Source organism: Typopeltis vanoorti, chromosome 14 (assembly GCF_054136105.1).
Source record: "Typopeltis vanoorti isolate ZY-2024b chromosome 14, IOZ_Tvanoo_1.0, whole genome shotgun sequence".
Taxonomy (NCBI): Eukaryota; Metazoa; Arthropoda; class Arachnida; order Uropygi; family Thelyphonidae; genus Typopeltis; species Typopeltis vanoorti.
This window is the reverse complement of record NC_143562.1, coordinates 6,698,469-6,714,141: the sequence shown is the minus strand read 5'-3', so window position 1 is coordinate 6,714,141 and position 15,673 is coordinate 6,698,469. Positions and strand designations below refer to the sequence as shown.

The following is a 15,673-nucleotide window of genomic DNA, read 5'->3' as shown; positions in this document are numbered from 1 at the left end:
TTATATTTTCAAGTAAAAATTTGAGTGAGAATTATACTGTTTCCCTCCACAAGCTAACAGTGAATTCTATCACCAACAAGAAAAAAAAAGTAAGAAACTAATAGGCAACAAGGTTTTTGCCAAAATAGCGTCGTCATCAATATGCCTATTGTTTTTGGCGCAGCTAATCTACCTTCATCCTTTTATTCTTGGCGAAAAATATTCACGCCGTGATACACAGCAAGGAGTATTGGTACTTCGAACAAAATTGTTATGGCAATAAGATAAAATGATCCACTGAATTCTATATTTGAATAGGCTGGAATTGTTGTCATGGGAAAATGGGCGTCAGTTCAATGCCGGTAAATGTAAAGTCATTCACTTCAGCGTGATTAGATGTCCAATGTCGTATTATATTTGTGGGATTATGCTAGAAGAAACTGATGAGGCTAGGGATCTTGGAGTGTTAGTAGATAGCAAGTTGAAGTTCAGGGGCTATGTAACAAACATTGCAAATACAACTCAAAAGATAATTGCAATGCTGAAACGAACCTTCACATGTAAAGGTAAAGATGTTATTTTGCCTCTTTACAAGGCCTTGATAAGACCTCACTTGGACTATTGTGTGTGCAGGTCTGGTATCCTGGTTTTCATTGCAATTCTGATATTGGAGAGAGAGAGAGAGAGAGAGAGAGAGAGAGAGAGTGCAAAGGAGAGTGTTAAAAGTGATTTCAGGATTATGAAATACTGATTGTGAAGACAGATTGAGAATTTGTAGACTGCAGACACTAGCACAAACAGGAGAAAGAGGGGTGATATGATTGAGACTTACAAACTTCTGAAAGGGTCATACAGGATTTTAATTGATGGAGTTTTTCAATTTATGGAGGTGGGGAAAGGACAGGATGACATTCTTGGAAGTTGAGAATGAATGCTGCTAAGAAGGGGAGTGGGGACTAGATTTCTCTCTCATAGGGTGGTGCGTGATTGGAATGGATTGCCATTGGATGTCGTGAGTGCAAGCAGTGCGAATGAATTCAAGAACAGGTGTGACAACTCGTGCGGGTAATATGTCAGTGAGTCCACCTGACTCCCTGGAGTTATTATGATAATTTTTATGATTATTAGTTATAATAATCATATAGTTGCTAAACAAATTCTGTTGTTATAATAGAACAGTGAAAATTTGTTACGCCATGGAAGCACACGTGACATATATATTATTATTTATTTATAGGGAGAACGAAATGATAAAATACGGGTTAGTTGACTGCTCGAAGAGTGGGCGGCGCTGGGAGCTATCAAGGAACACTTCCTTAAGTTAATGCCACCAAGCTACTGTCCGAAAGCCGTTCTGACTAGAAATTATATGAACAGTAATAACAATCACCATCGGTTACCAAGACACCACTTTTCGAATTTCAGACCTCCCACTCTCGATCGAAAACTGATAACGATAATAAATATCGGTGTGTTCTTTTAAAAATGTTTCTCATATGAAAATATGTGAAAGAGCTCATGCAGCAAAATCTTTCGAACAAAGGAGATCTTAACTGACGTAAGCATTAAAAAGTTTAGTTGCAAAGGGTAAAACACTACGCAGGCATGATTTACAAGTTTCACATATCAGATGAAAAAGTTTTTATATATTTCTTAAGCAAATAATAATAATAATTTCATAAGTGAAATTTGGTGAATTCTCAGATGATATTTTCTCCATTGGGCCTCAAGGGCTTGGCTGATCACGGAATAAATTTCTCAAAATACAGAACTCCCCGTCACCATCTCTTCGGTCGAATACAAATTTGAAAATAGAGAGAAATGCCTGCCATTGGTCAGTTTCGCTGTTTCTCAATTCTCTCGTAACTTCTCCCCCGTTCCTGTCCCACCACAGTCCCTGATAAGCACTGTTAACGTCACCAGACCTCATCTCTTTCTCTTTACATCTCGTCGGCAGCACTTTCAGAGAATGGATCGCATCCTCCAACTCAGCGTTGGAAGATGCGATGCGTTCCAATTTCTTTAGATGAGAAAAACTTGCGTCGACATAGGCGGGAAAAGCCGTCATTGCCAGATGTCTCAATCAAATGCAGCCACAACAGAGCTGAATGCCTTGAAATCGGGCGTCATGACCTTCAGAATTGCCAAAAACATCGAGAGAACCTCTAAACGTTACCTATACATATGCGAACATTTCACAGGGCGAAATTCGTGAGTTGCCATAAAAACATTTATAAATAAGACGATGAAACTGCGTTTTTGAGCTCTTTGCTCCCATAAAAAAGTTCACTTGCATGTGCTGTCATGGAAACTGGAAATCGTCCACTTATTTCCAGAAGTTCTCGAACGTTGAGGATTAAAGTTTACCTTATCGCAAAATTATATACACTTCTCGTGAAAAAGTTTCAGAACAATTACATATATGGACACAAAGCGCAGATGATGGTGTCTGAGGTGCTTCTACTGCACGATGATACACTTTTATTCTCCCAGTACGGAGATTGACAGAATGATTGATGAAATTTAGCTTTAAGACCAAACACACTCCGAGTATTTCGATACAGAAATCTGTTGTCAAAGTAACAGAGAGTGACCTACTTTGTAAATAAATTCATTTCACCGCGACGCATTTGAGACTCCACTGAAACCGGAGGGAGTAGGTATCGCCATCTAGCGGGAGATGATAAGAACAACAATACAAACGTGACTGACGATTCCTGTGAACACAGAGAGTGAGAGAGACTTAGCGGCTCGATAAAAGGAACGCTGCTCCACTTCCACAATAGATCATAACCGGGGTGGGATGAAAATATTGGAAGGTCAAGATTTGCTAAACACTCACTTTGAACATCATATCCACCTTCTTGAAGTCGAGCACGGAGCAGGTGGGGGCTTGCAGGAGGTCCAAAACTGAGAGAAAGTAAGCGGGATCGGTCGTGGTGAGCTGTCGGACCACCTCCTGGATGTTCCTCCGGAGCAGTTCGCGGTAAGATAGCAGGTAAGGTCGTAAGAGTTTCTCCTACAAATAAAATCTAATTTTAATCAACTGCAAATATCGCTCTTTCAAGAAGAATTAAATCTTTTCAAGTAATTTCTTCAAGAAATTTTTAAAACGTTTTAGTGCATAAATATAAAAAAAAAGAGATTTGGTAATATTGTATGGTGAAATACAATTTATAAAAATATTGCGAAAATGCTATGTTTTTTATGTGTTTATCGAACAATCGAAATAAAAGCTGCCAGTCTGTTATTTTCATAAATTCTTAAAAAGAACAGCTGAAACAGGCTGTTGATTTTAGTATTTCTACGCCCAGTTAACAGCAATTGTATTCGCAAGCAACATAAAAACGAATAGTTGCGATTTGATACGATTCTGCAAACGTTTCTGCTAAATAAACAACGAAGAAGCTATTTTAACAAGCGTTTAGTAATTCACCAGGATAATATTTATCTTTCTGCGATTAATATTTGATGATGGAAAATTGAAGGTGTGGCTAACGAAGGGTTTGTGGCACGCAAATATGAAAATTGAGCCATTGAATATTTCAGTACTTTACATACAGCACTATAATAGGTTCATAAAAGAGTAATGAGCTTTATTTAGAAACATACAGTGACTATGCAAATTATTGGTGGTAGCCCATTTTTATAGGTTGATTCTGGGGGGTGCAATTTTTCCCTCCGTAATCCGAAGTCGATGAAATGTCGTGTGCTGCAATTCCTTAATTCCTTTCACAGCTTAGGTCGCCAATAAGGGAGCAGCTGTGAACATAATGACTCGTGCAGGGTTATTATTAGCAATACGCCTGCTTGTCACAAATCCCCCAATATTTTCACAAATCGCGGGGTTGCTGACGTGCAGGCGGCCTAATAAAGCTCGCTGTCAGGTCGCAGCAAAATTGCATTGGTCTCGTGTTCATCGGGAAACGACAAGAGCCCCAACTGCACGAGATTGCTCTTACATGCAGCGTGGATGTTCACATTTCCCTGCTTTTCCCCGTTTCAAAGTCCAGTGAAAAGAGCTTGTTCTAGCAGCGGATGTGACAATAATTCAGAACTGCTTACAGCTTGTTAGAATCGCTATTCAAGTTCCGCATTAAACCCGAATCATCAATCATTTTAAAATCGCAGGTGATTGGGGAAAGAGGATTTGAAAGAAATAGATGCACCTCTTACATTCTGCTGAATGATTTCAACATGTAGCGGATATTAAAGTGAAAATCTGTCTGTGTTATTACCACCTAATCTTAGTTTATCTTCAAAAAAATAGCATTAAAGTGAAAATTCTTCTACATTGTCCTGGTGAGCGCATCATCCAGATTTGAAATTCGGATAAGAATGGGTCCTCAGAATGCCGGAGAAAATAAAAAATCTAAGTCGTGTTCGGCTAACGAAAGAAGAAATAAGTCTACTGAAAGAACACGAGAGCTCATCACAGATGAATTAAAAGATATTGTCGGAGAATAAATTGCGCAATCATTGGAATTCGTCAAATTAAGACTGAAGAATTTTGAAACTTTTCTGACCCTCCACGATCTTTTTAGTTTCCTTGATTCGATCACCTCGTTTGCGTAATCAATTCACAACGAACTCTTCTCATTCTACGCAGCTTCTTACTTGTATCCATGGTAACGGTTTTATCTTGTTTCTCCAGGAGATTAAGAAAGTAAGATCGAAAAAAAAAAGTTGTATTCCGAGGATTCTTTGGCACAGTCGTTGGAGTGTTAATAAGGCACACGCATCAGCTCCCCTCCTCTATACAGATGCATTTTTAGACACGTGAAGAGTATATAAACGTGGATAAATGCAAGCGACACCTCTGGGGACCACGGCGTTGCTTTATTTTCGCATAAGCTGAAAGGAACGCCGTATATCCCCTGAGGTAGCAATGCATTTACCCCGACCTTGTCGCATCCTTTGGGCATGGCCACTCTCCAAAGAATCAAAGCAAGAATGTCAAAGTTGTTATCGTTTCGTGTGAGAAACAATTCTCGTAGTAACAGCACCTCTCGAAGGAATCCAGTAGCAATGTTGGTCAACATAGCGCTTGGTTATTTGTGATCAGCGTTTCTCTTCTTGTAATAAAGAAATTAATTTTTTAAAACAAAAGACCACCTCAGTTACATATCTGGATGTAAGACTTTCATCTCCGGCTCCTGTGTCAGGTGTGATTAATGCGCTCTTTTGAAGTGCTAAAGTGAATAAACACATCTCTAAATCCATCGTGTTCAACACTTCAACACTTCTTTTTTCTTGCAGTTTTCTGTGCCATCCGGCACAGAAAACTGCAAGAAAATGTAAAATTTTTCACCAGTGGACTTTTGTGGACTTCTAAACTGTAGTCCACAATTACTTCAAAACTGTAGTCCACGTTATAGTGGAATTTTCCACCAGAAAAGTCCACTACAATGTGGACTTTTCCTCCAGCTATTTTGGTGAGTTACAAAACAAACTGACTTGGTTTAGTTGCTGAATTCATAAAGCGTACGAATTAGTAGGAAAATGTTAAAACGTAATCCAAAATTAGGTTCCGCCTCAATATTCAAATGATCCATATTGATGGGCCAATAGCTACCAACTGCTTTATAACCACCATACTGGTCATAGCTATAATCATACATCTAACTGTATTTTTCTGGTTTATAAAAACTCATTTCATTCATTTTTTATGTTTCTCATAAGCATATATTATCCTCTTCCTCGCTTGTAGCAGATTCAGGAAGTATGGTCTTCTACTAACGTCCACAAGAAAACTATTATTCTGGTCGAATGGTTGTGATAAATTACGCACAGAAAACAAGATGAATCCGGTCGAGTCAAAAATTAATAAAAGAGCTTCCGTAGCTCAGTCAGTACAGACGAAACCCTTTGGTCGGAAAGAACTGGGTTCGATTCCCGTCAGTGACGTGAGGAACCTTTATCTGATCTCTTTCGACCAAAGGTGAGTTAGCCGATCTCATACGGAGGTAGGGGATTTTTTTCACCCGGAAACTCGGGTTTTTCGTGCCCCACAAACAGGCAAATCGGCCCCGTGAACATACATGGATTACAGTCATGAATACGTTCCAGCCATATGCCGGTCCTGAGCCGATAAAATTGGGAGGTTGGGGAAAGCAATGGTGAACTACCCTGTAAAATTCTCACCAGAAAACTTTGTGGGCATGACTACAAAGTCACCTACGATCGGAAACGACTGAAAAGGGAAAATCAGATACACATAAAAGAAATAAAGATAACTGCACGTTGGTTTCTCCTAATCGATCTCTTTGATTGAAATTCGTAACTTTGAGTAAGTTCTTACCTTCACTAACATTATTATCTGATCGGACGTCTTTCCAGGAAACGTGTGGGTGAGGTTATCCGCTTGTAATTCGGCAACAGTCTCTGCACATACGTCAAGCACCATCTCCCTGTATTTGGGACTCAATTCTGCTACCATTATCTGTAAGAATAAAAAAGAATATTGAAATATCGCCGAAAATGTCATATTCGATCCTCTCAAATTTTTCAATATCTGGATAATTTTTTTCAGGAATAGAAAACAAGCTATTGTGATCAATCCGCGTTGTTGACACATAATTAGCAGTAGTTGATAATTTCTTGTTGTCAACAAATTTTGACAACATTCTGTTGACAATTAATTAACACGTGACAATAATAACATTTTTGATGCCAGTGGCAGCTGTTAAATGAGCAAAATGCTTATGGTTTGAAAACAGTTCGTTATCATCAATTTCCTGATACGTATCCTCAAGGGGTGTTCAGGTTATTGTGACAGCACTGCATGATTAAACCTACATTATTATTATCATTATTAACCTATTACTTGTCAGCACTCCAATATTGTCATATCTCACATTTCATGCTTCTAAGGCACTTCTGACCGAATCAATCCACACAGACCTTGTTCCTCCTTTCTTCAGTGAAATGTAAGTGGCCATACAACCTTATATTAACTCTACTGACACATTCCTGAATCTAATAATGTCACGTTCCTTTCTATTATCTTCATTTTAAAAATGTGGTCTCTAGTCTTTGGTCAAGTGTTTTACTTCTTAACCCAGCTCCCGGATCCATAATTTAAAAGTTTAAACAAACACTGTCTTGTATACTGCCAGTTTGGTGTTTTGGCTAATTTCTCTCTTATTCCATATGAATTTATTCATCTAGCCACCCACCATAAAAGCATATTAGTGAAGATGTAACCTGCCATCTTCACTAAAATTGTGCATAAATAGACGAAATATTTTACTTTTTCTATAAGATCTCCATTCAGAATTCGGCTGAAGTTTTCTACGTGGCCTCCTATTTTCATAGTTTTGGTCTTTTTATTGCTGTTAGAGAATTCTGGAAACTTGCACTAGATGGTTTAGGAGAACCACGTCATCTGCATAAACGCAAAGAGCTAAGTTTCCATCTCTAATTCTAATATCAAGCTTGATGCTAGTTTTTTTTATAACATGATCCATATAGATGATGAATAAGAGTGGAGATAATGTGCATCCTTGTCTTACCGCTGAATTTACATGAAACCAACTTCCTGTATTTCCTTTGATTCTAACTGCTGACTGATAGACTATGCATTGCTCTGTATAATCTTCCGTTCACCTCATATAACTGGGGTGAATGGAACATTATAGAGAACAATACATGTGTCGAAAAGCTTTTCTCTGGACACCGATATCGTATGCCTTTTCCAGATCTACAAGATTTGAGTAGAATTCCTTGTCGTATTCCCAAGATTTCTCAACTATTTGTCTTAAAATGATAATTTGATGTTGACACTCTATTTGGCCTGAACCCAACTTGTTCTTCTCGAGTTCCTCTTCCACAATCTCACAACAGTGAAACGTAAAGTTCTATGAGACCTTATAAAGTTTCATAAAAAGCGGTTTCACGAACGCAAAAGCTTTCCCAGTCAAACTGCTTCCCAATTTCGTTCATGTCAGGAAACGGCAGAGGACCATTGTAATCGATGACTGGAAAGCAGAATAGGGAAGTACCTCGAGCTTTCATGACTCACGCATTCACAAGAGCAATCTATTGTGGCTACGTTCTTCGGGTAATTTCCCTACCGCTTGGTGTGTGATATAAATTCGATCAGGATAACCTGCTGTTTGACTACTAGGTGTCGCTTCGTCTTTCCTGCAAGAATTACGTCAGCGTAGTTGCCCTCACCGTTTACTCGGGAATTTTATAATCGCAAGTATCGTACATGATCAAAAATAAATCTGTCATTATGAAATGTTTTATATTAACTGACGTTTTATATTATACTAAACGTTAATATAAATAAAGTTATAATAAATAGTTATATTAATAATTATTAATAAATTTAATTAGTAATTATGACAATATCAACACTAATATTACAGAGAATAGTATTTGCAGAAAGGAAGACACAGAAAGTAATATTTATACCCAGCTTGGAAATGTACTCTCAAGAAAAATTACTTACCACGGTTGATAATTAATATCTTGAATTTTTCAAACGTTTGCTTCTCTGTAAAGTTTACAGAGAAGTAAACAGAGAAGTACAGTACAGTTTACAGAGAAGTACAAGAATTGATTTAAAATGCCAGCAGGGTACGTTTAAAAGGTAGAGGGAAGAGAGCGAAGCGTGCGTCAAAGTAAGTTATGTAATAGCTGAAAAAATTGCTAAAAAATCAAAAGCCTTCTTGGACGGCGAGTTTGTGAAAGCGTGTCTCGTCGCTGCTGGGGATATTCTATGCTCAAATAATAAGGAAGCGTTTAAAAAAACGAGTTTGTCTGGGGCAACTGTAGCACGATGTGTCGAAGAACTTGCCAATGCCATTGAAGGAACTTTAAAAAAACGGTCGTCCGAATTTACGTAATATTCACTTGCTTTAGATGAGAGCACAGATGTGAAGGATACAGCACAACGGGCTATCTTTGTGCGTGGCATTGATCAACAATTTAATGCGACAGAAGAACTGCTAGCGCTCGTACCTTTGAAGAGAACGACGAAAGGTACTAATATTTTTGAAGCCGCCGAGAAAACGCTCCAGAGTTTCGACCTCAGCTTAACCAACCTCGAGGGTATGGTGACTGATGATGCACCTGCTATGGTGGGAAAGAACGAAGGGTTTGTTGCGCTGCTACGGAAAGAATCGGAACTAGAAGGAAACGATTTCGTCCGTTACCACTGTTTAATTTGTGCGCGAAAACTATTGGATTTGAGAATGTCATGAAAGTTATTGTGACTGTCGTCAACATTATTAGGGCAAGAGGATTGAATCATCGTCAATTCCAAGAGTTTTTGACCGAAGTCAAAAAGTGCGGAGCGGATCACAGCGATGTGGTTTATTATAGTGATGTGCAGAGGGAAGGTTCTTAAAAGAGGCTTTGACTTAAGTAGCGAAATACAGCAGTTCATGCAAACCAAAGGGAATCCGATTGCGGAATTTAACGATCCGAAGTGGATGATAGACTTTGCCTTTGTGACCGACATCTCGTTGTATATGAATGACCTAAATATGGCTACAATCCAAAGATCACCTGGTGCACACTCTGTTTGATCACATGAAATCTTTTGTAGAGAAGCTGAAACTTTGGGAGGTATAACTATCAAAAAAAAGACTTAACGCATTTTAAGCTTCTCACTGAGTCCAACTGTTCGTCTCTTGATGAATACGCTACAAAATTAGCTGTGTTGCGAAGTGACTTCGAAGAGAGATTTAGTGATTTTCGTAACCAACAGTCTAGAGGCTGCAGAGCCAATTTCTTTTCATACTGAGGCTTAGCTTTCCGTACAACAATTGTGACTCTTCTGGAATGTTCCTATAATTTTCATTACTGATGCCATCCTTACATACACAGTATTCCTTTTACATAATCTTTTTATTTTCTTACGAATATCTTGTTTAATAAGATAATATCGTTTTCACCATTACATTATTTATTCTTCGAACTCTGGGGACACATTCTGATATCGCATCATTTAAGTATTTTTAAACACTTTCCATACATTGTCGTCCTCCCCATCCAATAACTGATTCCATGGCGCATAACCCAACATTCCCCTCAGTTTGTAATAAAATTCATGCTTTGTAATTCCGCATATAACCTTCTCTGAATGGAACATTCATAAACTTAGCCACTTCCCAAGTAAGTACCGAATGATCACTGTCACCAACTGGAAGCAGAATAGTTACGTTTTTAATTGAAATGCTCTCTGACATTGTAATCAAATCTAACGCTCTTTGACCCCGAGTTCCTTCAGTCACATGCTGTTTGAGGAAGTTGTCCCGTAACAGCTCATTAAATGCATTTTCATTCTTCTAATGAGATACCATACTCGGTTCGCATCCATCATCTTTATTCGGCGATTCACTTCTTGATCACTACCGATCCACTAGGCCTGTAACAACACGCCACAATGTGCTTAATCTTGTTAGACTCCATCCCACACCAGATGGCCTCAAACTGACTGCCACATTGAAATCTATTTACTAGTATTGCAATCGTAGGTTTCAACTCTAACTGGATTTAAGTTATTCAATATAATGTATAAATAAAATATGCAATAAATAAAAAAATAATGTACACCTGTTGGCAGACGGTGGGTCGTGTAGTACAAAAATGGCCTTCTACAGTCAGCTGTTGGACCCTCCGAGGCGTAATATAATAAGAGTAACTTTTATGAGAATGTTTCAGTGACAAGATAAAGATGTTTAGTAGTTTTAATGCTTTTGCTAGCACTAAACGATGTGGAGATAATCAAGATCTGTTAGGTGATGTGCCACAGTATAAATGAGATAAATGTCTTAGAACAGTGCCACATATTGACTTGCTACATTCAAGAAAATGAACGCCATTCTTATTCTGTGTTTATAGCACAATATCAGAATTTAAAAATTGGTTTGGTTCCCTTTGTGGATATCGCAAAGGAAACAATTTTTACCGTTGTGGATGCAAGTCGTACATAACAGCAGGTCCTTTTCGTTACTCGTTTGCATTTATATATAGCAAAGTTATTTATTTATTTACTTTTCGATTCTAAAGCCGAATTTACTTTATTTTCGGTCAATATACTTGTAAAGCTCTCCCACTAAAGAGAGTACACAAAGAGTACCACTATAGAGACGGGATAATGACATATATATATATATATATATATATATATATATATTTCTTTTTTGATATATATGATAAAAAAAAAACACACACACACAGGGTAATCGAAATTGCTCGTGAAGTTGTAGGACCTAAACAACTGCAATGCTATTGCTTCACTCCGCGAATTTCGTCGCCTGAACAAATGTCGACGAGGTCCAAAAATTTACTATCTAGTGGTGCGGATTTACAGCTTCGCTTATCATTGGACCATTCTTCTTTGAGGACATTCGCCTGTTGGGTCCTGTAACCTGGTCAGTTACCACCGAGAAGTATCGCGATGTGATACACAATTTTGTTGTGCCACAGATAAGAACGCCCTGCGTATGGATTCGGTCATTTTCATGCAGGATGGGGCCCCCTTCACATCGGTCGATTCATACGAGAATATTTCATGTAGGCTAGATTGATATAGCAGTGCCGTTCCCACTGCATGGCCGACTCGTTCAAATTATCGGTCCTGGGTTTTATTGGGATCATTCTGATAACTTTCCAGCGCTGAAAGACAGCATAATCAAGAATGTGCTCAACTTCAATCCCGGCCAACTGGGTTATGCTGTTAAACACACTATGCAAAGGTTGCAGTTTGTAGCATATTGGAACGGGCAGTGCATTGAACAGAACAGCCAGTGCATGCATAATGAAAGGGAATAAAATAGTGTTTATGCTTGTGTCGCTTTTCTTCTTTTACACACACATAGAAAAATTACATCTACATTCGGTACATCATACAGCATCCCTTGGTGGTGAATTTTGGAACTATGTTTTTTTCTTTAAATCTCGGATATCGCTTCCCCAAGACGCACAATTTATTTCTGCAAAGTTTGGAACCCTTTGGATCACTGCATGGCTCTCTACAAGGCCTTAAACAGGGATACCTTAATTTTGATTACCCTATATATTGGGTTCAAATCCGCTGAATAATAGCTTCAAGAGTAATTAGGTATTTAATTTTGCCAGAATATTATGAGATTATTCCAAGAATAAATTTTCGAGGAACTCTATACCACTGTCACTACTGGATCTCCATCTACAGAATATGCCAATATACTACAAACAAATAGTATTTTAGTATGATATTTATGTTTTTTCTCTGGGTGATTTGCCTATTAGCAGTATGAAAAACCTGCTTTTACGGTAGAAAACAATCTTGCCAAAGGTATATCATATCATGTGATCTCCAGTTGAAAAGTCCACAAAAAGATTGCTCTCTTGATGAAGATAATCTGACTCAGTTCTTTTCAAATGCGCTTTGTAATACTAAAATAAATATACTCAAAACTTGCGACTAGGAATGGATAATTTTTCCAATTATCCATTCAAGATTGTAGTTTGTTCTTTAAAAACTGTCTTAAAGTAAAGAAACCTAATTCAGAAAAAAAATCAGTTAGAAATCAAACAAATCGTTAATTTAAAAGTGTACCGATAAAATGTTATTTACACAACAAAGATTGTTTTTAAAATTCAGATGTAGTATCAAAAGCGCAGGCTTTTCTTCATTACTTGCGGGTGTGTGAATCTCTGATTATTCTTTTCATTCGATATTAAACTGTAATTTTTTTAACTGTACATTCAGGTGATTAATATCAGAAAGAAAACAAAATTATATCTTTCTAAAGTTTTATTATTACATATGAAATAATTAATATCGGCAGAATTAAATAAAAAACAAAGAGGGCGCTTTGGAATATGCAATTGTGTGCAATATTCTTTCAAGTGTTCAGCAGACGATAATTCCAATTTAATGTAAATCGAAGGCGAAGTGTGACGCCATTACAGAATAATAAAGTTAAGTGATAACCGTGTTGGTAAGTCAAATGACTATACAACTTTACTGAAAACTTATTCCCTCTGTGTTTTTAAAAATATTTTTGGGATATATTTTAATAAACTACTCTGTAACCATTCAGCCAAGTCTTTAATTTTAAGAATTCTATAAACGCTGTGATGAACAGCTTTGACCAAGCACTATAGTCTAAGTCCGTTTTATTAATGGATTATTTTTGTGCTAGCATGAGCCTCGCACATAAGTCTTTTGTTATTACAATAAAGTAATTCTACAAAACTTTTCCTGTGAAAAAAATAGAAAATGTTCGCTCTACTTACGTTTGATTGAAACAAGGAATTAGTCTGCTTTGCAAATAGTACTCCTTTTAGTAACAATTAAGGCCGTCAGATGGCAGCAACTGTAATCTTAGCTAATGAAAATCAACTGCGCCATCTCATAAAAAAAAATTGTGTTAATGTGTTTTCTTTTTTTGTGTTTTATTACATAAAGCAATTTCGCTCTTTCATTCGTGTACTTGAAAGTTACTTAAAATTATTTACATAAAAAGAATTCTGAAAGATATCGTGAGATTTATTTTCACTCTGCTTTATAATGATAATGAAATATTTCAAGGAGTGGTTAACCCTCAGAGATATAATTTGAGTTTGTATTCGCTTTGCTAGTATTGGTTTACATGAATATTAAATTTACATCAATAGGAATGCATAGATATTTTGATTAGAGAAATGCACTTCGTCTCATTTATTTAAACAATTACTTGAGAATTCTTACCGGAAGTCTCCAGAGTCCAGATAGCGTTCTCTTCTCCAGAAGTATTCGGATGAGGCTCTGAAAGTGTCGACAGACTCCTTCGGTGGTGTCCCTTTGGTAGAGGGTGAGAAGAACTACCGGAAGACTGCTCCTGGGACAGAGCCAGAAAAGGAAACAGAAAAAAACAAAATGATTCTTTTGAAATATAACACCATCATATTGCATAAATAATATGATCTTAGCGCATCATATAAGAATATGGAACGGTTATTGCAGAAGTGGATTCCAAAGAATGCTTCGTGTATTTCCAGATATTGATTCAACAATTCCATCACAGGTCCTGTTTTCCAGATGTTTGTATTTCGATTATATCTAACTTCGTCAATTCATTTCATTGTGCTTAGTACTTCGGCATATAATTAAGTTTTGTTGTCGTTGTTAATTTTAAAAAATTCGCACTGTAAAAAAGCGATCTGCTTCACGGAGAATAATTTTAATGGAAATATCCGCTTAACCTGACAGTAACCATATGAAAAGCGGTTAGGAAAAAAAAAAAACTGTTTCGGCTCTACTCCTCAGCTATAATATGTTGACCTACTTTTCATCTAGACTGACTCCCTATCTAAAGCGGGACGAAATTTCATTGCACATCACAATTCGTCTTGAATTTTCTGATAGACAGTGATTTAACTCCGCGTTCTTCCTTAAACTTGATTCCTCTAGAACTTCATTTTGTGAAGTTTTTCGTTGCGTACACACACACACACACACACACACACACACACACACACACACACACACACACACACACACTGCTAAGATGTTCCCATAACCTTTGTGATAGAAAATTCAACCCAATATAAGCGTAGTATACTTATTTAAATATAACTTAAATATAAATAAAAATTTATATTTATTTATTTATTTTCCGATTCTTAAGAACGACAAATGCTTCTGAATGGTTACTAACTATCCTCACAGATGGGATTAACCGTAAGAGGAATCTATTGTTCGGAAGTAGAGGAGCGAGCGACTGTCAAAAAAGTAAACGTGTTTTCGGTATCACGAAGCAATTTTTAACATATTGCGATAAGTTGATTCGGTAGACTATCTGCATGTGAACAAGCAAAGAATCACATTCATGTCTCGTAGCATTCTTTAGGCACCCCCCTCTTGTAAAGTCAGAAACCTTGAGAACTCCACAACAGTCCCAAAACTTTTCGGCCGTAAACAGGACCTCATAACAATAGTTATATAAAGCTCCTCTTCAGGGTTACGTGTTTAGGACAGCATAGACTTCTCTGTTATCTACTTATCGGTGGGAGCTATGTTGTTGTTGCCCAAACCTCAAAATAAATACATGAAAGTAAAACAAGATTTTTTCTTCTGTTGGATGTTTAGCATAAAATGAAATTTAAAATCACAAAAACACATTATTGCATAAACGTAGATAACACGTGTTTGATGATTTGGAACTCATGTTAATTTCCTTAACCAATAATAAGCTAAATAACATTTAATTCACCACCATCTAGAAAAATTACAATATTAGGAATGCTAATTAGAAATGATAAAGCGTGATTTCAATTGTATGTATTTATTATCATCATAATAATAATCAACAAATTACAGATAAATCGCATCCACATATAGTGGAGGGTGTTTCAGTTTTCTGCAGTACATGCAAATTATTCTGAATGCTAGTTGAGACACTGAAAGATGTTTGCGGCTCTCTAACGTCAGTCTCGCACTGAAATTAGAGAGACGGAATTTGTCAGAATTTATGTTCAATTACTAGCTAAGTGAACGTAAATTCCGGTAATCCAAGAACTGCGACATACAAATTTGTATGATGATGTCATCTTACAAAACATGTAGAGATATTAGCATTTTTAAAAATCTATGGAACTTTTTCTGACATATAAAATAAAGTAATTATTTTTAAAACATATGCTTTCCATTCAGGATTTTTAAAATCCTGTGCAAATCTAAAAAAAAACCCAGTTTATTATAAATCTT

The 15,673-nt window shown here is 37.0% G+C and overlaps 1 protein-coding gene across 1 annotated transcript in view; it reads right to left on the bottom strand.

The window, feature by feature from the left end:
* Nucleotides 1-13,806, bottom strand: part of LOC150099144 (uncharacterized) — a 177,476-nt gene extending 163,670 nt beyond the window's left edge. Inside the window, exons 1-3 of the mRNA XM_090404267.1 lie at nucleotides 13,676-13,806; nucleotides 6,281-6,421; nucleotides 2,822-2,998 (exon numbers count right to left, since the gene is read on the bottom strand). Of these exons, the coding sequence (XP_090260393.1) occupies nucleotides 2,822-2,998; nucleotides 6,281-6,418 (315 nt within the window). The 5' untranslated portion in view covers nucleotides 6,419-6,421; nucleotides 13,676-13,806. The remainder of the gene's footprint in view (nucleotides 1-2,821; nucleotides 2,999-6,280; nucleotides 6,422-13,675) is intronic.
* Nucleotides 13,807-15,673: the final 1,867 nt, after the last annotated feature.